The sequence below is a fragment of the Gallinula chloropus genome (genome assembly GCF_964237585.1).
Source record: "Gallinula chloropus genome assembly, chromosome: 3".
In the NCBI taxonomy this organism is placed as follows: domain Eukaryota; kingdom Metazoa; phylum Chordata; class Aves; order Gruiformes; family Rallidae; genus Gallinula; species Gallinula chloropus.
In genome coordinates, this window is record NC_140087.1 from 42,981,848 (window position 1) to 43,004,611 (window position 22,764).

Consider the following 22,764-nt stretch of genomic DNA (forward strand, 5'->3'; position numbering starts at 1 on the left):
TCTCAACTGTAATTTCAGCTCACACCAAAATATTGTTGATCTTTTACTACCAGAGAACATTTTTAAGAAAAAAAAAAGTCTAGTTCCAACCAACGTATACTTTACCTCTGACCAGAAATCCACAGCATCAGCTTGCCATGGATATTCTTCTTGCCTTCTGGCTGCTGCAGATATGTTAATGCCAAATGCTGCCACCTGCCCACAAGGAAAACATTCTCTGGAGATTCAGCCTGTGCCAGCAGACCAGCTTTCATCTCATCGTTTGGATCCATGCACATACTATGGTAACAGAAAAGGAAAGACAAGTGTGTGTGTTTATTTTCAAATTTGCATTTCCAGGCTCCAAATCTGCAATATTTTGGCCTCTGTTACTTTCAGATTGCATTCCTTCACTTCCACACAGTGCTCTACTTAGAGTGCCCAACATAAGCTAGGGAAATCTTTACATTACTGTTTCAACTCAGTTAGCCTGTCTGCGTGAATCTGCTTACATTGAAAATAAGGATATTATCCCTGTTTTAGAGCAAAGTTAAGTTCTGTTTGTTGAAAAAATGCAGGTGCTTTGAATGCTGTGAAATGAAGTGTTCCAAAATTGCAGCTTTAGATCAGTTTTAAGAATACATTACTTGGGAGAACTAAATTAGGGCTAAAATGTGTTCAGAAGATTAAAGTATTAAGTAACAGCAATTTTCACACCTGGAGTGTAAAAGCTTACAGCTACAAAGCTTTTGCTTATATTCACATCTGTTGTGTCCTTTATTAATACTTGAATTGCTACCTTGCACTGCAATTATGGTTTATGACTGATCTTCCATCTCTGGGCAATTATTTATATACAACGACATGAAACACACAAGACCAGAGACTAACATTTTAATGAAGCAATCCCGTAGATCTGTATGCAATAAATTTACTTGGTGTTGCCAACAGTGTGCAAGATGACTCTGCTATAGAAATCAGCTCTCTACTCTCCACCAGTATTCTCTGCAAGCTGCTACTAGAAGTGACAATACATATGTTCACAAGACTGCTTTTGGACTAATGCACCATACCGAAATATGAATGCTCCGGTGTTCAAGTCTGCCCAGACTTGTATCATCAATGCTTTGGAACCCAGTGAAACTATATGAACACAGCCATCTTCAACGAGTTTATCTCCCAGGCTTAGGTATTCCATTCCTACAGACTTCGTTTCTTCTAGAAATATAAACATGTTTACACAGAATTACAACACAGCACACTATAACAACAATGCCTGTCCTACCAGCCATGAAGTGTGAAAAGAAATAGTAAGGTACTGCAGAGAGCTGTTGACTGTTTAGTGGGGTTTTTTGTTTTCTTTTTGCTTTTTGAAGTGAGCTAGTACGTCTTATTCTTCACAGACCTAGGTCTCATAATGAAACAGGAGCTTGACATTAACTCAGCACTTCACGTTTGCAATCACATAAACCCACTATGCTATGTCAACGATGCTTTTGCCATGCCATGTCATATTGCATCCTTACATTGAACCAGTAGTCTTACTGTGCACCAAGAAATCTTTAGATTTTCCTCCACAAATCATTCTATCTTTTAAGCATGATCTTGCATTCAATATTTTTAAGTTTACTTTACCAAGCAAAAGCACAGACCTTCTAACAAAAGCAACTCTAGTAAGTTCTAAGACTCAGGGTTGGGTTCCCCCCCCTCTTATTCAAATACAGTTAAAAATTAAAAAGTATCAAGTGCTGTGACTGGGAGCCATTTTAAATAACTTAAGGAATTTCTCCTCTTACAAATTATAATCCAAAAGATTCTGCTCAAAAAAGTTTGGGATCACATGGGTCTCTACAAAAGTATAAAGAGAGAAAAATATTGCTATGATATTTACAATGGTGCACATACAAGGGACATTAGAGGATTTACACTGAGTTACCCTCAGGCTCTGTGTTGATGGATTCAGAGCATCTTTTAGCTACAAGTTCCAATATTTACACCTTAAATCACAAAGATGTAGTAGCTCTAAGAGAGAAGGAACATAACTGCCACTTCTTTCACCAACACAAGACCAAATAAATGTGAGAACAGTTGTTTTTCCCATGACCTCTCAGCTGCAGCATTTAGTATTTTCTTCAGCATAACATGAAGCAGCATAAAGACAAGTTCAATGAGAACACTAAGTTTCTAAGGCAACAGGTATTAATCAAACAAAGATAAAACATTTCCAGCCTTAGTCCTTCGATACAAGATACAGTACTCAAAAAAATCTGGAAGACTATTGCTTCTGTTTAATAGCCATCATAAGAAAAAAAAACAATCAGCCTTTTGTATATGGCACATTAATTAGTAACACTTGTAACCAGAATCCTTCAGTGCTACCTATACAAAATACAGAAGTTATTATAGCCTCACCTGCACTGTCAAGGCTGTTCTCTCTCACAGCCACCAGTCTGCTTCTTCGCTTGATTTTTCTCCCCTTTTCAGTTGAATTTTCTGTTTCGTGACCACACTCCAGATGAAACCACAGTGAGACACTGAAGCCTTCAGACATGTGTGGCCAACAGTTTTGTCCAACTAAAGGCAAGTGAATTGGGGCTACATGCCAAGAAGAAAGGAGCTGGTGACTCAAGTTTTCACCATCTGCCTCCTTCTTACTCTGTGAAAACTTTGCTCTTTTTGATAGGCCAGCAGTTTTGCTGTTGGAAGTGCTAATGGATTTCTGTGAAGAACTACTACTCAAATTCGTGCCATGTAGCAAAGGGAAGGCAAGGTACTGTAATGGGTTCATATAAATATTACTTTCTATAATCTTCAATACACCCTTAAGTAGTATCTCCTAGAAGAAACAAAACCAAAGGAAGAAAAAAAAGACTGTTTACACCATGCAGCCAAGGATCATCTAACTAAGAAGAGAACCCCACACTTCATTTACATTTGGATTCATTTTTTCCAGATGGGCCTCCTCCCATAAACTGACACACAAAGCGCCAAGTAGCAACTTCAACAGACCATGGCCAAACAGCTTTGGGAATTTAGTCAGGGCAGACCGATGTGCAAGTTAGCATGCTTAGGAATCAGCCAAACTGCAGCAGGTGGTCACTGCACAATCTTCTCACTTCTGTTATGTGCAACAGATTAACTTACACCAGCAAGAGAGCCCACCTTTTACCCTATGTTTGTGTACATTAAGAATGAATAAGCAGGCCACCACTTTGTTATTGCATGATCAGCAACACAACTAGTTGACTCCTCAAACCACAAAGTTCATCTACTTACCTACTGAAACACCGCAAGCAACCTCTGAGAATATCGACTTGTGTCTCCTTGTTTGGTTTGGTATTATTCCAGACTCTGCAGTATTATTTTTTTAATTCCCTTCCACTCGTTTTTTCTCCCTACCAACTCCCACACAAACCAGATAGCTATTCCAGCAGCATATCCCAGACAAGCAGCAGATTTCAGCATTACACAAACCAACCTAAGACAGTTTTGAAAGTAATTCCTGCTGCTAAAGCATTCCTGAAATAGCAAGATGCTTTATAACTTTAAAGGAATGACTTAAAATTTTGCAGCATAATAGTGCTTTGTTGTCCATAACCACAATATTAGACTTCTCAACAGGAATGTTGTTTCTTCATGCTGAAGCAAATTCCCAGGATTAAGCCACACTCCAAACACCTCTCCTTATCTCTTATTTCCTTTCATGTTTTGAGAATTAATTATTTCAGCAACCAAATTTTATTTGCTCTGATCAGTTACACTGTTGCCGTTACAATCTCCTATTTTCCAAAATACTGGGGCACAAAATTTTCTATTTGCTTCATTTTTGCCATTAAGCCTCTGAGTTTTGCTACATACTACTCTATACGTACTGTACAAGGTGTCTTCTCCAGAAATATCCTTAGAAGAAGGGTTAGCTCTTCTGAACATGTCTGTGAACTCATCAAGGAAACTAGCAGGTCTACCAGCACCATCTGGCATGCTAAAAGCAAGACAAAATAATATTCTTGAGAATAATGTTTAAGAGGCTTCAAAAATTAATATTCCATACTATTATGAAGAAAGATGAACTTTGAATTCAGAGTGTTTTGCAAAAGCATTTCAAATTTAGGAAGCAGTAACAACTATAAGATGAATTCTAGAGAGACCCAACAGCACTCCAAATGTCATTGAACACATCTAGATGGCTACAGCAAGTCTGACACCCAGGTTTGCAAAGTGGAGTCTGAAAGTCTGGGAACCTTAGCATCCACATTGCAAAGGCTGTCCCCACAAAGCCAAGGATCAAAGTCCTGGGATGGGTTTACATCATCTCCTGCTGTGGAGCAATGTCATTATGTGAAGCTACCTTAGGGCAAACATTTAATTTTCTTCCACAGCCTTGGACTACCAAGATGCTTTCCAATTAGAAATAAAACTCAGTTGAAAAGTCACCAAGACTGGTGTTATAAAAATTTGAAATGAAAGAAATATGTTGTGATGAAGACTCAATCAGTAAGATAACAAACACTGTTCAAAAGCAGCAGCAGTTAACACTGTCACCTTAGGCTTATGATTCCAACTATCATTTTTAGATCTGACAGGACATGTTTAAACAACAGATTTCCATTAGCTCAAAAATAGCCCTGTATTTACACATAAGTTAAAGAGTTGTCACAAGTTAGAGCAGCAGCTGCATAAATTCACACATGCCAGTGGATTTGCTATGTCAATTTTTCAGTTGTATTGTGACCTAAAAATTGAGTATGTGTACATCGTTATAGAAATAATATTTAATTTACTTAGACCTTAAACTCACCATGAAAACTACACTCTGTTTGTGTCAATATGTTCAAGAATCCTCCCAAAAGAAGTTTAACAGCTCCCTGTTAAAAAAAGCAGGGAAAATCAGTATCTGAAGACTACACACCAGGTCAAAAAACTCAAGTAATTTCTTTCAATCAATTCCTATGTACTTTTGATTTTAGAGACAATTCCAGTTACTTTAAAGTTACAGAATATTTTTTTTTTGCATTTGCTAGTGGATATTCTTTCATGTTCAGTACAGTTCCATGGCAGAAGAGAGACTTTGAAATCCAAATGATTCTAGAAAGGTATCTCTTCACCATTATGCAACCAGCAACTGATGTCTCCCTTGTTTTCTTTCCCATAACAGGATTCAACGGGTTGTGATAATATACAGCATGTTGGGGTGAACAAATAATTCACCCTTTCCCCAACCTTACATAGATATTTAGAATGTTCACATATATAGTGAATAGTTGCATTTTAAATGTTTTGTTGTTTCAGTGGCATGATGGTCATCAAATCTGTATCTATAGCTGTAGTGCTTGAACAGTCTTGAGAAAATAAGGCAACTGTGAAACTCAGAATCCCAGGTCACTATTAGTGACTGGTACTCAAACTGAAGACAATAAGATACACAAGTACTAAGCTGTTGCCTTTCTTTAGGAAGGTTTTTACCTGTTCTATAAGTACAGTGGCATTTCTCTCCTTCTGGTTGATGATTTTCAGGCAGCTTTGGAATACATGAGCAAGCACATCTAAACTTGCATTACCAGCTGAGAGCAAGTTTAATTCTAATATGCAGATTTCAGGATACATTAACTCTCCTTGACTGACGTTTTCAGCTAGGTCATTAAAATAACCTGGAGGACCAGTACATCCTGGTTCTGCCTTTGTGTCTGCTCCTGAAAGAAAACACTTGTCTTATTGAAACTTACTCAGCTAAATTCAGTTTGCATCATTCAAACAGAACATCCAAGGACATACTTTCTCCAACCTTCCCATAGGTATACACCAAAAATAGCCACTAGCTCATAAGCACTTTACAAAAGTTAATATAATGAAAATCTGAAGCAGAACAGGAGGTATTTTCCTGCCAATACAGAAGGGCAAGGATGCAGTTTCTCCTGTTACATGCTCTTAAACTATGTGCCTTCATTTCCTGGGAACTGGATGCACATAGTAATGATGAAATAAGCAATTCATGAAACACAACAGTGAAATCATTGTACTTGAGCATCGAGCTTCTATACAGAGTTCTGAGCCTGCCAAGAACTGAGATAAAATTATTTTAATTTATTTCATGTTCAAAGGTTGAGGGAAGCAGCTGTTTTGTTATTTAACTCAGACAACGCACATGACAGCACATGACAAAATACCTCCATGATGCCCAAAAAAACCCCAAGAACCAGTTAAGTCTCTCCTTTTACATCTTGAAACTTTAAAACATATTACTACAAAAATACTTGGCACAGACATGTCTCATGGAAATATTTGAGGTTAACTTTTTAATTCAGGAAAGTTTTTTAAACTGTTGTCAGTCTGTTGGTAAAGCCCAGTCACACAGGTAAACAGCAACAGTTCAACACAGTTCTACTAAGGGCTGTTACTGCTCATGCTGACCTCATACAAGAACATAAGCATCCAGATGTTCAGCACAAAGGAAAAATATTAAGCAAATTCACATTCAAAATTAATTACACAAACAGAATACAGCAAGTGATGTGCACAGTTGTTGAATGACTACAGATCTATAATTAGACTCTCTAATTTATACCAGACTGTTATAATACTAATCAACAACTTGAGCACTATTTTCAGACAAACTACTGATAAGCATCTCTGGAGAAAATGGCTTCTAGAACACAGTAATGCATTTGGAGCAACATGACTTTAGAGCAAGAGTCACATAAACCAAGAAAACCAAGACAGAACAGTTCTTGTAACACTCAGTAAGAGTATTCATCATCTTTCCATCTGTAAGTTGTAAAGTAAAAAAGTTACTTCTATCGAATAAAGGTCTCTGGTGCTCATGCTATTTTTGTAAGTCTCTAAAGACAAGCAAGCTTTACTGTGTCATAAAGAATGCCTTGTATAGTGAGTTCACATTTACCTTCATTCTTGGTTTCACTATCATCAGTGTTACTTTCACTATCTGCTTCATATCCTTCCTCTTCGGCAAAAAGTTTAAGACTGCAGCACTGTGATTCTTCAGTCTCCTCAGAAATATCTCCAGGTTGGGACACAGGGTCCTTCTCAGTGTAATGGGTCTGTATAATACAAACAATTTTACCATCTTTGGTCAGAACAGCAAACAACTTAGAACTTTCCAGATGCCCATTTTCTCCAAGCCATTGGGAAAAGAAACAATTCATACACTTTCCAGAAACTTGTGATACTTTTTTTTGAATGGATACTTCATTCTTACGTAGGAAGGAGATTCTGCAAAGATGGATTTTTCTTACTACCTGACCAAAGCTTTGGTAAGCAGGTGGCCAATGCATTAAGAACATTAAGAACTGTTTCCACAGTCACTATTGCCATAAACATTGCACCCTGACATTCACTCTAGGGTGAAGATACATCTGCAGCCACTAAGGTCAGTCAGCATCCCTGTCTGAAGCCCTCCCTTGGAGAGCCTACCACACTCATGGGATGAGAGAGTGAAGAGAACAGCAAGTTTCAGCTGGGTATGTGAAGCATAACCCAGCTTGTCCATTTATGGGGCATGACCCTGAGCAGTAAACATGGGGAGCACATCAATAGCCTGCATTCAACTTGCATGCTAATGTATGAGAATCAGAGAATTAACCTTCAGCAGCCACAATAACCACATTTAAACATGTTCTATTGAGTTTAAACATTGACCCGAAGAACTTAAACCTGACCAAGAAAAACCTGCTGTTTTTAAAAATAGGGGTAGTGTTTCATACCTTTTCAGTTTTTTCTTCAGAATGATCCAGATCAGAAGAAAAAGTGCCCAATGCAACACGAAGCAATGAATCAAACAGAGGCTTTGCCAAGTCTGTTTCTATCACTTTGGATTGCACAAGCTGCTCTCTTATTTGAAGTAATATATCATCCACACAGGTACTCTGTTTTGGGAGAGACAAACGTTTGGATTCATGCTATTCTGTTTTGGCTAACAGAAATGGTCTAATACTTCAATTTAAGAACATCCCCTGCCACCTACACTAATCTGGTTTTTCAGCCAAAACCAGACTTCATCCACTCTTACAATAAGAAAGATTCACCCTATTTGTCATGACAGAGACTTAGTTGGTTAAGCAATCTGCACACTGAAAAGCTTCTGGCAATGAGCTGTTTCCCAAACATTGCCAGTGAAAGCACTGTTTCAAAAATAAACATCTCTGAAATGCTTCCAAGTACACAGTATATTCAAACTACACCAGAGTATTACTAGAGGTGAACAAGACAGAGGGCAACACATCCAAGTTCACAAAAACAGCACATGGCCCAGACACAATTCCAGTCTTCAGGTCTCTCCTGTATCTGTAACACCACCTGCTTTTGTAACAAGCTGCCAAGTAAAATGCAAGATAGCAATTAAAACATTAAAGCACAGGGAAGGTGTCTTCTGTCTGTAGAATAGTGCATTAGTTCACCTCTAAGGCTTAAGAAGCTTTGTTTCTTCCTGGTGTCCTTTCAGTTCCCCTCTAAGTGCCATGCTCTGCTCAAGAATCACTTTCAAAAACACCATGTGTGAGTTACTATGTGTAATGCTCACTTCTTCCTTACACAGGAGTGGGTTGAAGGAGAGGTGTTATACACATTCTCCTGTGAGTAATCTTTGGGGAAAAAAAACCCCACCAAACCAAACCAGCCCCTGGAGAACGATGGGACTGGACAGAAGGACTACACAGGGTGGGGAAGGAAGGAAAAAAAAATTAGCAGGCAGTAACTGACCAGGAAAAAAAAAAAAAAAAGATACACACATAATCAGCCAGCAATTCACAGTTGTTGACACTCACTCCCATTTTTCCTGCCTGCTGACCACCACCCTGACTACTAACCACACTTAATCAAATCCTTTCAGCCCTACACAAAAAAATACAGTACCACAGTAAGAGCAGCAGCTTTTTTCCTCTCCAAAACCTTCTAAGACACTGTTATAAGTTGTATCAAATGTATATATCAAATACAAGTAAGCTACAAGCAGTTGCACCATACCTGGTGAAACATCTCCGCTTCCATCTTCTGCTGCATGGTGTTTGCACTGTGTAGACAGATTGTCAGCAGAGCTTCTAGAAGTCTGATTCCTTGAAGTGCCCACTCAGTCTCTTCTCTTACAGACGTCTTTATCTCATCAAGATTGGCAACTGAAGTGTGTTCCCTACCCAAAGTGCTGCCACAGGAGACACATTCAGGCACCAGCTGTTCTGCACCAGTAAGACTGTCAGAACTATCAAGCTCCAATTGTGTCACTTCTCTGCTTTTAGCCAGCTGAGCAGTCTCATCCTTGTTGAGAAGCTCACCGCAAGGACTCCCATGTGAACTTCTGCTGCTTTCACTCAATACTCTCTCCCTCCTAGCTTGCTCCTCTTCCTTAGCTTTTGCAAATTTCTGAATTATCAGGATTAACAATCTATGGCATGCTTCAAAACCTCCAAGTCTATGGAACTGTCTTTGGAAAACTGAACTATGCAAATAGATGCAACGACACATGGACCAAATGTCTGCTGCCCTGTGAATATGGTCCAGGGAGGGCAAAGTAAGGCTTTCCAGTGACAGATATGGTAATTTGTGGCCTAATGGCTCGCTAGCTGTACTATCATATCCTGAAGTATCCTCAGAGTCATTAACTGAATCCAGATCACCATCTGCTTCTTTACTTACACATAAAAAGGCAACACAGAGGAATAGATTTATTGTGTTGACATGAATGTCTTGGCTCACAAATTTTTTCTTTTTGGGGTAAGCCTCTTTCAAGCCAGCATAAAACTTGCTCAGGCTTTGAGGAACTTCCAAAACAGCATGGTGGCTATGAAGAGAAGTGGGCAAGTCAGACATGGACTCCTTTTGTTCGCTGTTCAGGCCTTCCAGTTCTGGCATGGCTTGGTCTTTCTCTTGGTCACCAAGGCAGAGTATCAAAGTCTCTAACACTTTCAAAGAATGGCTCCTTAAAGTATCTAAGTAATTTAACTCAGTCATTTGATTCACTCCATTACAAGTCAGAAACAAGTCTCTAATCACCCTGCAAGAGAAAAAGCATAAGAGTTACCTTAGAAATCAGCCACAGATTCATGTAGTTCAGACAACATCCAAAATAACTCTGAGTAACACCAAGGACTAATCATGTTTATACTAATTGCTACAAATTACTGTAAATTAAAGAGAGGAGGGACTTATTTGCAGTACTCTAGAATCCCAAGTAGACATCATACATCTGGCAGTAAAAAATTCAGGGTTCTTTAGTAAGAGAGAGCGTAGGAAATACAGATTTACTTCTAGAACATAGATCACATATGTATGATGTTCAAAGTATTAAAGATTTAACTTACATATAGACACTTGCTCTTCAGTGGTACTTCCTCCCCCTAACTTCCTCCCCCTAACTTTTTATTAGCAATTGAAGTCTCGGTTCTGACACTTCACCAGAAAGTATTCAACATTCCTTCTTAATTAAACCTAAAGTTTTAAGAAACTTTACTACCTGTGCCTATTAGTTGCAGGATGTATTTCAGATAGAATTCAAGAATACCTTTCAAGCACAACATTGTTATTGTTACATCAGGTTGTCCAATGTTAAAACCCCTTTCAGGATATTTGTTTCCCAAGTACGTTTTCCCTTTCTTTCTGCTCCCCAAGTATTACACTGGGTTCATACTGAATTTGGGGTAAGGATCTGTAAATTTCCTGGTGTACTATGCTTAATTGTATACACTCATCTTCCTTACCACAGGGTTAGCTTTTATTGTCACCAATTTACATATTCTAGAATCAATCAAATCATGTACTTACTTGTGATATTCCCATTCTTAAGCCAGTAGGAAATAGGGTATCTTAAACTTTTAAAATCTAAACTTCTCTTGCCTCTGTCACTAAGTGACCTTTCAAAAATTAATAGCTTCTGATACGGTTTAGATTAGGATAAAAATTAGAAATGTATTAGACAATCCTTTCCATCAAATGGCATGTCTCTGTAAATGTCTCAACCATATTTAATTGATTTCAATTTATCAGGACTTCACAGAAAAGATGAATGAAAAGCACATTCATATTCTGAATAAGCTTCCATGTATTGCATTAAATAACTATTTCATCAATTCAATAATAGATAGGTAAGTTTCCATTTCATGCCTTGGAATAATATGGCTTGTCTGAGGTGGAGAGGGGGTGTTGTTTTGTTTATGTGTAAGTGAACAGGATTTTGTAAGTTACAAAACTTTTTTGGTACAAGTAAATCTCTCAAGCCTTATTTTTGAAAGGTGGTTTCTATGAAGAGGGAAACACATCAAGAACCTAGTCTAATTCCCACAGAAAAATGACATGTCAATCTGTTCTGCATTCCTGACTCCATTATGCATGAGGAACAAAGAGAGCATACCACATCAGACAAAGATTTTATTAGTTTCCACACACCTTGGCTTCTTGGAGACCATAACTCATTGGTGAGCAGCACTCACTTTCTAAGGTTTATGGATCTAAGATTCAGTCTGACATTATTCAAGCATTTATCTTGTTGCCACCCCTGAAATATCAAGTGGAGCCCACAGTCCCAGTGAAACTACTGTTCTGATCAGTAACAAATATGCAAAGCTCTGAATATAATTAGCATGATTCCCATTAATAAACAGAAAGTCAACCAACCTGGATTTAAGCAACACAGGGAGTGTCTGCAAATATATCTGAAGTACTTCAGAAGGCAAAAACTGGCTATGGTAACTGCACGTGTGCTTGTCAGCTGTAGTTAGTCCAAGTTGTTGAGCACGGCAAGCTAGCTCAACCCCCCTCTGAAGCACAGGATTATAAATACAGTTGTATAGTTTCCATTGGACCACTGCATTCCCCTTTTGCATTAAGTGGCAAATATGGCTTGCCATCTGCATGCCACGTAGTTTGTCTTCTTCGAAAACAACATCCCGATAAGCCTCCAGCGCATCCCATCTCAACAGCATATCTTCAGATCCACTGCTAGGCAGAATTCCTTGAACTCTGCAAGAGGAACTAGATGCAAGACCAGCATCACTAGAGGTGCCCTGCAAGGCATCTTCCAGCTGAGCAAGCTGATCAGAGTCAACAGTACATATATTGCATGACGCCTGTATAATTTTTGGAGAAATTTCTGCTCCACCCAGCTGATCCAATATAAACTTGTTCAGGATGTTCAGTATGTGCTGTTGAAAATTTTTTAGTATGGGTAACTTTGAAGCATGAAGCAGCGGGACAATCACAGACTTTGGATCCATACAACAACATATTCCTACATTATGGACACCAGAGAGAATCTGAACACAAGTACTGCTCAAAGAAACTTGCTGCAGCAAGTGCAAACACTGGTGTGCACAAACAGCAATGCAACAGCATCTATCAGGGTAATGAACTTCTCCCTCGGAAGTTTCAAAGGGGTTTTTGGAAGCTTGGTTTTTAAAAGCAGATACAGAGAGCCCAGAGAGATCTCTGTGGTGATGCATGAAGTGAGAGTACTCGCATCGCCTGTGCCGCTTCCTTGTACACATTGACTGATGGAGCTGCTCCGATTTCACTTTTTTGACAGTGCTAATTATTTTCATGATGCTGTTGATGAGGCCTTTTAGATGCTCTGAGGCTTCCCCAGTTACTCCCTCATCCTTCATACACAGCCATTCCATTTGAAGCACAGTTACCTCAAACAGCTTAAACCCCTGATGCTGTATGAACTCATGAACAAGATCTATAGCTTGACTGAAGTAGAAAGGATTGGAGGCTGCACTTTGTAGGCAGCAGATCAAAATCTGCAAGACCCCTTCTATAACCTCAGGTAGAAGCAAGGCTCTGTGACGATATCTAGAAAACGTGAAGTCATCCTGAACCAGCTGCTGTAGTGTTTTCTTGTATCCTGGAGCAAAAGGATCAGGTTGCTTTTCCAAGCAAATTCTGATTTTTAATGCTGCTTTGAGTAAGTCTGTTAAATTTCTTCGTAAGTTGTCAGGCATTGTTTCTGTGTTTCTGTGCTTCCTGCTAATATCTACAGACATCAGATGCAGCACTGTTCGAAAAAGCATCCTTTGGATCAGAGCCACAGGTTCTTCTGTCCACCCTGCAGAAACTACTTCATTTTCTGTGTGGCTACTTACATTGTAACAGTCTCCAAATCCTGCTAAGAACTCAGTCAATGTGGGCACCACACTAGCTGAAAGAGCAGAACTGTGATTCAAAGTACTATCAAATTTGCACACCTTCTCTAGGAGTGACAGTAAGACACGGCACAAGTCAAAAGGAGAGTTATCCATGTTGTTCTCTGCGATTCCTGCTGCTGGCTCATTCAATGTCTCAGGGTTTAGCTCATGGTCTGGAATAATTTGGTTAGAATCTTCTAGAACAGGGGCATCAGGATTAGAGTTTGTGACTGCTTCTGCAGGTAGGCCATGACTTCGACCTACAAGGCAGCTGTCCCTAGCTGGATACGTTAAAAAAGGCTGCAGTAACTGGGAGCGTTTCTGTTTTGCTGTTACAGTAGACTTGTCATCAGAATTGCCCTCTGAATCTGAGGTGGAGAGCTGGGACCTCCTTGCATCTCGCACCGAGTAACAGTGGGTGGTTCTGTACAGACGGCTGCTTCTCCGAGCTCGGGGGTTGAGTTTCGCCGGAGCCTGAAGGGACGGACGAGCGCCTTCCCCTACGCCCAGTTTTTCCTGAGTAGATTTCACAGAACTTGAACTATTCTCTTTGGTCACACAGATGTCTACTGTAAAGGGTATATTAAAATCTGTTGAAACAAAAATAAAGGGACATTCAGGAACGTTCTAACACATAAAGCATTTTCCCTAGTTATCTAGTTTAACACAGCTTTAAAAGGCACAAAATAAATTCCTATCTTAACAGGTCATAGTTTTGCATATAACTATGTCTGACATTTTCAGTATAAAAAATGTCAGCAACAATTCATATTTTGGAACCATGCTGCCTATTTTCAAACCCCAGACAAATTAGGTCATTTTCTAATTAGGGTTAGATAAAAATGTGCTAGACAGTTTCCTAAAACCTTTTCATAGGTACAGTTATTCCATTCTCTTAAGAAATGAAAATTCTCACAAAAGCTAAGCCAAGACAAAAAACCCTTTCAAGTATGCAGTATAAAATAGCGAACATAAAATTTAAATCAGATTCAACGGGCAAGAAGAGTTTCATGAATGAAACATATTTCCAGTTCATTTATATCAGTAAAAATCAGACCATAAACTGCTGAAAAAGCAGGCAAGGAGTTTGCATGCTCTTGGATAAAATCAATTGTCATTTTAATGTAGTGGCTAAACTGTAACAGGATGCTTTGGGCAGTAAACCAGCTAGCATTAAACAAGTGTAAGTATCCACCATCCAAGGAAATCCTGTATTTAGAGAAATGTGATAGTTAACAATAAGAGCATCCCCAACCCCACAAAACCCTGAATGTGCACACAACAGCAATAATCATTAATCAAACTGAAAGGTAGGACGCTTCCATGGGCAAGCACGACTCTGCCTTGCTGCTTCACAGAGTCAGAGTTGTGATGCTTAAGGAAGAAACATCATCCACTTTGATAAAGTACTCGTGATTAATTCCCAAACAAAAGGTATTTCCTGCCCAGGAAAAAAAAAAAAGCTGCCTGATATAGTGGATTAAGATACACTTTATTTCAGTCCAAGGGAAAGAGAGATAGAATTTCTCAGTACACAATGAATACATCATGTTTATTGCATCAGTATTACGAAACAGGTATTTGTAAAAGCAAAAACTGTATGTTATGCAGAGTGCAAAAATAAGATCTTAAAACCTGTTTACACAACAGCATTTTAAACTAAGCTCTCAAGATAATGATCATGTTTACAGAAGCATTAAAGAAAGATGTAACTGTGAAAGCAGGAAAGTAAATTATGTAATACATGATATAGAACTGACATTTTAAACGTTCCAACTCCACTAACATTAAACAAAAGCCTTCAATTCGCAGAAGTTTAAAACAGCAAGAAAACACTGAAGGATTGTCACTGAGACCCCCAGGAACTTTCTCAGAGAAGTATCCTTGTATGTTTCATCCTCTGTTTTATCCTCTAATAGGGAAGAGGATGCATCAAATGCAAGAGCCCAAAACAAACAAACCAACCAAAATACCCCAATCACTGTCATTTCCTGGTTCAGTTTCTGGACAATTAATTTTCTATCATCCTGTTCATTTCTTTAATTCATTTTCAATCCACTCTTCAGCTGCTGAAACCATGTGATTTATTCCTCAATTGGCACATTAGCTTTTGACACAGAACATCTTTTCTAAGAAACACAGCCTGATTCTGTTCATAATCACCCAGGACTATTCTGTTTTCAGGACCTGCCTCCCTGATAACATCACACTTCTTTCATACTTTGTTGTCCTTTTTTTGGCTTTAAGCTTATTCTCTACTTTCCATTTTTCAATTTCAGAAGGAAAACATCTGTCTTGTTCTGTCTCCAACCAATTTAGTATCAGCATGTGTCACTTCATTTTTTAAACAATCAGTATCCATCTATTCATCATGAAACTCTTCACATTAGTAAAAATAACAATGCACTTTCAAACACCTTTCACACACAAGTCCCCTGAAAAGGAAAAAAAACACCCCCACCACCAAGTTCAGCTGTACAGTACCAAGAGCACCGCCTTCCACACTGACCAAGAACCTTTACCTTCTCTATATACCCTCCATCTTCCTTGTATGCTGTCAGAACATTAGTATTTGACTTCAAATTCATTGAGGAATCCACATCTTCATTCTACACTGAGGATGTATGTATCAGAATGAACTACCACTCTTTAGTCAGGCATCCTAGGCTCTGCAGTAATACACAAATCCTTTCTTCCAGCTCCTTAACACCAAAAGTGATACAGCTTACCTATTGCTTTTTCTTCTTGGACAGGGATTTTCCATACCAGTGGCAGGAGTGACAGGAGGAGGGTCAGAAGTTCTTCTCGACATGTCAGCTCCTATGTTAGAAATGAAACAAAATCAAGTGTTTGCATACTTTATAACTAGATTAACCTTCTTTATTTTATAAAGCTATTAATAACTTGATTTCCTGTGCCGTTCTGCTATTTTATGCATTGAGAAAATGACCTAATCTCAGAGAGTGCTGCAGTCACTAACTAGAGCCAATCAGAAAGCATCTAAGGTATTTATTACACCTCTGCAACTGTTTCTATACAAAGCTCTCCTAAGCCTTCTTGTTGAAGGAACTCCTCACCCAAACAACAAAACCAGTACAGTCAAAAGCAAATGACTTGTTTATTTAAATGAAGCCAACATGAAGCTCAAGACAAGTCTGAAAAAATTCTTTGAAGTTACTTTTTGTAACTACAGCAGTTTATGGGAAATTTTCTCCAAAAATGACACCTTAATCTTTTTCATTTGCTTCATCAAGTAATGCTATTGACTCACAATAGAAAGGTGAAGTTTTATGGAAGGATAAAGACGTTCATTCCCAATTAAGAAAAGTAAATCAGAAAAACTACTAAAACACCCCACTTCTGGGATTTTAAGACTTCCACATTAAGAATTTCCATGCAGAGAGGAGCAGTAGAAGGCACAGAAATGAAGTGCAATTCCTTTACTGGGTGCTATGCAGCACTAACAATGGTTTCAACCCTAAAGACCAAAAAGTCTCCTTTTTCTTTTTTAAACATGAAAAGTTGACGAGTATTTTGTCAATGTCATTCAGGGATATGCAGATGAAGCAACATCCTTCTCCAAAAGGTCTAGGTAGCAATGCACACACAGACAACCCCCTACCTCTATATAACAGACAGTTGGTATTTCCCTGATGAGATCATAAATTTAAATAAAACTTAAAAATCTAACATTATTGACACAATCCAATTAGACCTGAAAAGCAAGGGTTTTTGAAGTCATTCCTCCCATTCTCTTCTACTACTAAAGGCATTTCAGCAAGACTAATTAATTAGGAATGGAAATGAGCAATATGGCATTCAAAGCACAGTAAGACTGTGAAAAAAGCAAAATATTAGCTTCTCACATTTCAGTGGTAGTTTTAGAATTCTACTTTCCTCATTAGTCCAGTTCCTCCTGCCCTCAAACATTTTTCCTCAGGAAATAATTACTGATGTTTCATGAAGTACATCATAAGGTTTTTTCCCCCCTTCTGCTTCAGGAGTGGGTTTTTACTGGTGGAATAGAGGCACACAGAATCCAGTGTTTTCTTTACACATGAAAGCCAACTTTTTTTTCCAGCAGCTCTACTTCTGAAGCCTTTATTAACACCAGCTATGAAGAAGTTAGACAACATCTAAAAAGCCACAGCTCTAGAATTAGTAAGGATTCTTCCTAGTAATTATTATATAATTGCAGTCTTATGGGTTTACTATTTAGCCAGTGCATCCACTGAAATGCAGAACTGAGCCAGCAGACCTGACGGGAGTCAGCACAAGTCACCTCATGAAGGAAATATAAATCTTTTAGAAGAATCTGACCAGCTTTAAACAGCTGACATCATTCAAGACAAGGACTAAGTAAACTCAAACAGGATTCATTTGATTCATTGTTCTTAAACACTGGGATCTGCAGCGTTCTCATCCTACCCATTGCTTAATACATATCCAATAGTGTTGAAGAGCAAGAAGAGAAAGAAGCCAAGGAAATGGACATCTGCAGCTACAGGTATGTATGCTACCTTTTTCTTTTTTACATTAAAGGATGCATTTTAAAAAGAGGTGATCAGTTTATGCATTTTCTTTTGAGCCAAAGTTACAAAATACTTGCTTTCCATTATATTCAAGAGCAAGTTACTTAACAGAGCAAAGACTACCTCATGGCTCACAACAAAATAAAAAAGCCTTTGTTCAATTTTGGTTTATTGACTTAAACCAGGAGAAGCTTCTCTAATTGAACACTGTCAGTTTGTACTGCAGGGTCAGCAAGCAGACCCACTTCTGAAAATTCTAGTCTATTGCCTCTTTCCACCCAGCTGCCACACTCCAGCTTCACACATGCCTTAACTAGTCATAAGTTTAGTAGCCACCAGTATCAGCTGGCAAACAGGTATATGATCAGCTGTTTTTTCTGTTCTTGCTGAAGAACAGAGTGCAAGTGCAACACAGCCTTTGAATAATTCATAATTAACTCCTACACTCTATCATTAAAAGACAAGGACACCAGCACCAAGAAGAACATGAACCAGACAAATCCCTTCAACACAGTCAAATCTCAATACAAAAATTATAACCAGGTAAGAAAAATTATTACCTGATCAATAGTGGAGTTCAGTGTGGTAAGCAAGATAAATCCACGGCCTTGAACCAAGTACTGTCCCAGCGCTGCCATATGAGTTTCTTCCTCTTCATCTTCCTTGGCCTCTGCCCTCTGGACCACCGCATTGCACAGTCTGTTGACATCCGTCAAGAACTCCCGTGCCAGTGAGTTACTGGCACTGCTCATGTCTGAGCTGTAAGTAAAGTACAAAAATTAAATCTATCATGAATTTCCTTACAGAAAAAAGACAGGGGGGAAGAAAGAAGCATTCCCGTTCCCTGCCCCCTGCAAAGGAGTGTGTGTCCATAGGTCTGAGGAATCAATATGCCAACATAGGGTGGAAGCAAGTGAGAAGGATGATCTTAGAGGATTTAAGTGAAACTTTAGCTAATAGCTCACAAACCCAAACACTAATTTTATAAGCCTATCATGCAAAAGCCTGTGACACACAGCATTCCCCCCACTGCATAAATCAAAGTTAATGTCTTTAATTCAGTTTTTCTTTGTAACCTAGATGTGAGTTTCAATCTTCATCTGCTTCTAAAAGCTATTTGACCTGAAGCATAAAGCAAAACCAAGTATCTCTTATACAGCATTGCACAGAAAACATATCCTTTAACAGTTTATTTAAACACATTTTCTTCTACTGTGTTATATTTTCCAACAGTATGCAGATTGTTTTGAGGGGGAAAAAAGGAAGAAAAAGAGTTCAGATAAATACAGGAATTTTGTAAGCATGACGCTTGAGATTTACTGGTTCTCAAGGAGCTTTCCTTCAAGCAAGACTGAGTGGGTGGCAGTCACTACTATAATGTAATTAATTCAAGACAGTTCTGCTGTACGTGTTCAGGAGAAGATACCAAAAGCACTGGTACTGATTCCCCAGCTGCTTAGTTTTACTTCAGATAACGCACACAAGGCACTCCTACACTGCATCCGTCTCACTCTATCTTAAAAAACATCTCTGTTTTCTCTTATGCCACAGCACTAATACACATTGGAAAAAAATTGAAAGCAACCATTAAAACAAACAAGAAATGCAAGACTCAGCTGTAAAAAACTCTCAAGAGGACTGCTAAGGAAAGCAAAAAACACCAAGAATCAGTGATGGCAGCTACAGAAACAAGAACATTTAATCCACATAAAACTCACTTAATGAATACTACAGCATATTTAACTCCTTTCATTTCTGTATAAACACCTGAGGTAAAATATTTAAAACTCAAATGTTATCATCATGTCCAAGCACAGAACATGGAAAAATAGCTAAATCATTTTCAATATAACATTGAAATATAACAGGTAGATTAATACTGCCTGATCAAAAACACATCTACATGCAGTTATTAGGTTAAAAAAAAAATAAGACCTTGTAAGAAAGACTGTTAGCACTAATGGTACAAAAAGCTTCTTTTAGTGGCAAGATTGTGAATAGATATAATGACAGTCAGAAAAATTCTTACCAGAATTACTTTGCCAGCTTAACACATTTATCTTCTATTTGGAGATGAGACAAATATATTCTGGAAATACCACCCTTGGTTCACCTGTTTTCAAAAAGAGAAAAATACATCATGCTTAATACACAATCTGGTTTTAAAACTCACTTTACGATAGCTATTTGAAGCTTATGAAGATTCCTTGAGGGTTTTTTGAGCTTTAAAGCTCTAGTTTCCTCTCCTACCTTATGACTGTGCACAACTGAAATCCTATTACAGAGAAAGTAATCAGCACATGTAAGGTAAGTTAACATAATAAAATAAATTTGGTTTCAAAACATAAAGTGGGCTAGGTATGCAAGTTTGAACATTTTCCTCTAGAGACAGTGTGAGTTTTTATGGATCACTACCTGCATACATAATACCTGAAGCACTTGCATCTCTAGGTACAAGTGATCGATAGTATGAGAAACTGAATTGTGCAGTCATTTCCTGATGTAAATGCGTTTTAAACCTGTCCTACTTTGCTCTAACAGATAACCAATCTTTATTGTTTTAAGCACCAGTGAAAGATGTAGTTAAGACCAGAAAGGAACAGAATTGTATCTGATATGTACAGGCCACTAAAGTAACTCAAGAGTAACTACTTCTTCCATACCCCTTTAGCCCCCTCCAGACCCACCAGAGGGTCAGAACAGGCAATGTATTTTTTTTTTTCCTCCTAGGAGTACCGTAAACCATCCCCATTTTAAGCTGTAATGAGTTGCAAAGACTAAGATAGCAATTGGAGAAGGAGTCTCCCAATTTGCTCCATAATGGCCACAAATAGCATGACAGTTATCCCTGGTACTTATTTTGAACAAACTAAAAAATAACCAAACCCAAACAACACATACACCAGCCCAGTCTCTGTGAGCTTTGCACAGAGGACACAAAGATTCTGTTACAACTCAAGGAAAAAGATTGCTATAGAGAGTATGCATTCATAAAGCCCCAACATCCTATGCTCCTTGCTGCAAGCTAAACTGTCAAGTGGTTTATGAAGTTTTGAAGTGAAAAATTAAAGTTTCTAGTTATCACGCTTCCCTTCACATCTTTACAGTGCACTCAATCTGAGAAAAGGAAAAAATAATCCTCCAGAAGTACTCTTATTTACTTCAACAAGACCAATGAGCTCCTTAAACATGCTTTAAATCCTAATGTATAGTTTCCTCTGACTGGTTGAATACTTTCTTTGCTGCTTCCTAGAAGAGACACATCAACAATTGCAGGGCAATGTTCATTTCTGCAGCCTCTCAGCATTTTTTTGGGTACCACTTTCGAAAGAGTGCTAATTATTCAGCCATTCAATGGTAACAGGACTCCTTACCACCTGTCCTCCTATAGTTACTATATTTCTGTTTGATTAGATTTTAACTGAGCCCAGTTTCTAACAAAGCCCTGAAATTCTCAGAAGTTCTATCCACTGGCACATCAGGCATATACAGATTCACAGAAATGTAGGGTTATTAGATGTGCACTGTCCAAAACCATGTTTACTGAAGCATCCACAAATTGGGGTGCTCAAGTTGCAAGCTAGTCTAAATGTTAGAACCTCATTCTCTACATAAGGTAAAAAAACCAAAAATGCATTTGCTGTCAATGGGAATGCAAAGGGTAGGAAGCAAAATACCTCAAACATTCAACCAAAGGTGAACTAGGTGAGTGCTCATCCACAATGAGTTTATTGTAGGGAGGAAAAAGATGTAGGGATAAGAAAAAAAGAAAGAAGAAAAGGACTAAATCCATTATTTTAGTATCCTCAAGTGGCAATTACATTTTTTTTAAAAATCAGCTTAAAATGGTGATAAGCAGGAACAATACATGAAAGACCTCCTTAAGAAATGAGAGAAACACAGGTTCCCCAGGCAAGCTCCTGATAATCAATCCTCTTGTGAGTGCTTGGGAACCACGTTTCATCCACACAGGAAAGCATTTTATCCACAGAGTTTATCCATCCCATTTATTGCAGCTGAATAGCTTACATAACTAGCAATTTTGCAGTTGTACCAGACTTTATTAGCAATAAATATGCTGTCCATCATGTTTTAGTGTCCATCCATCAGAAACTTCAGCCTCCAGGTTTCCCGCACTGCTTGACATGGATTTAACACATATGGCTGTATTCTAGCAGAAGGGAGAATTCTCAATCTCACTGGCAAGATAAAGTATATTTTGTTGATGGATTTGGCAGTGCTGGGTTAATGGTTGGACTTGATGATCTTTAAGATCTTTTCCAACCAAAACAATTCTATGCTGATGTCTTCTATGGCTTCCTGATGAGGGGGAGAGAAGGGGAAGGCATGAACCTCTTCTCTTCGAGGACCTGGGATAGAACCTGAGTGAACAGCATGAACCTGCGACAGGAGGGGTTTAGGTTGCATGTTAGGAAGAGGTTCTTTACTGAGAGGGTGGTCAGGCACTGGAACAGGCTCCCCAGGGAAGTGGTCACAGCACTGAGCTGGACAGAGTTCAAGAAGTATCTGGACAATGCACTCAGTCACATGCTCTGACCTGTCTGGCCCTACGTGGAGCCAGAGTTGGACTCAATGATACTCATGGGTCCCTTCCAACTCAGGATATTCTATGGTTCTGTGGTTCTTAATGCAAGAATTTAATATATAATTGGTAAGGAATTAAGATGCTCTCATTCTACATTGTAGAAAAGATTGTAAAGAGCTACCATGCCATATAATGAAGCACCTCATTTAGAAGGAAATAAGTCCAACAAATGCTAGTTACTTCTCAGCTGTACCTATTTCTTCTGCAATTAAGTTCAGAAACAGACTCACAGCACAAGCACATCTTTGGAAAGTTTCACACATAACCTCACTATTCATCCTATCATGGAGCTAGAGGCAAAGAACACCACGAGGAGAGGAGGAGAACTGAGAAAATCTAGAAGCTTAAAAAAAAAAAAGCTGCATATGCAGAACCTTCTTCTCTTTCATACTTGTTTCCTGACAAGTGATTTGAGCACTTAAAGGACACTGCTTTTTCACAGAACTTGGACAATTTGCCCTGCTGATGCTGTAACACAGCAAACATTCTGTAGAGGCGTTTTCTGAAAGTTGTTTTGTGTTTA

General features: G+C 38.5%; 1 protein-coding gene across 1 annotated transcript in view; it reads right to left on the minus strand.

Annotated features, from left to right (window-relative positions):
- Positions 1 to 19,749, minus strand: part of LYST (lysosomal trafficking regulator) — a gene marked incomplete at its 3' end in the record, with an annotated part of 61,364 nt that extends 41,615 nt beyond the window's left edge. The window contains exons 1-13 of the mRNA XM_084261786.1: positions 19,665 to 19,749; positions 18,196 to 18,394; positions 15,833 to 15,923; positions 11,596 to 13,693; positions 8,956 to 9,979; positions 7,698 to 7,859; positions 6,878 to 7,034; positions 5,443 to 5,669; positions 4,778 to 4,844; positions 3,852 to 3,961; positions 2,392 to 2,815; positions 1,053 to 1,197; positions 106 to 279 (exon numbers count right to left, since the gene is read on the minus strand). Of these exons, the coding sequence (XP_084117912.1) occupies positions 106 to 279; positions 1,053 to 1,197; positions 2,392 to 2,815; positions 3,852 to 3,961; positions 4,778 to 4,844; positions 5,443 to 5,669; positions 6,878 to 7,034; positions 7,698 to 7,859; positions 8,956 to 9,979; positions 11,596 to 13,693; positions 15,833 to 15,923; positions 18,196 to 18,387 (4,871 nt within the window). The 5' untranslated portion in view covers positions 18,388 to 18,394; positions 19,665 to 19,749. The remainder of the gene's footprint in view (positions 1 to 105; positions 280 to 1,052; positions 1,198 to 2,391; positions 2,816 to 3,851; positions 3,962 to 4,777; positions 4,845 to 5,442; positions 5,670 to 6,877; positions 7,035 to 7,697; positions 7,860 to 8,955; positions 9,980 to 11,595; positions 13,694 to 15,832; positions 15,924 to 18,195; positions 18,395 to 19,664) is intronic.
- Positions 19,750 to 22,764: the final 3,015 nt, after the last annotated feature.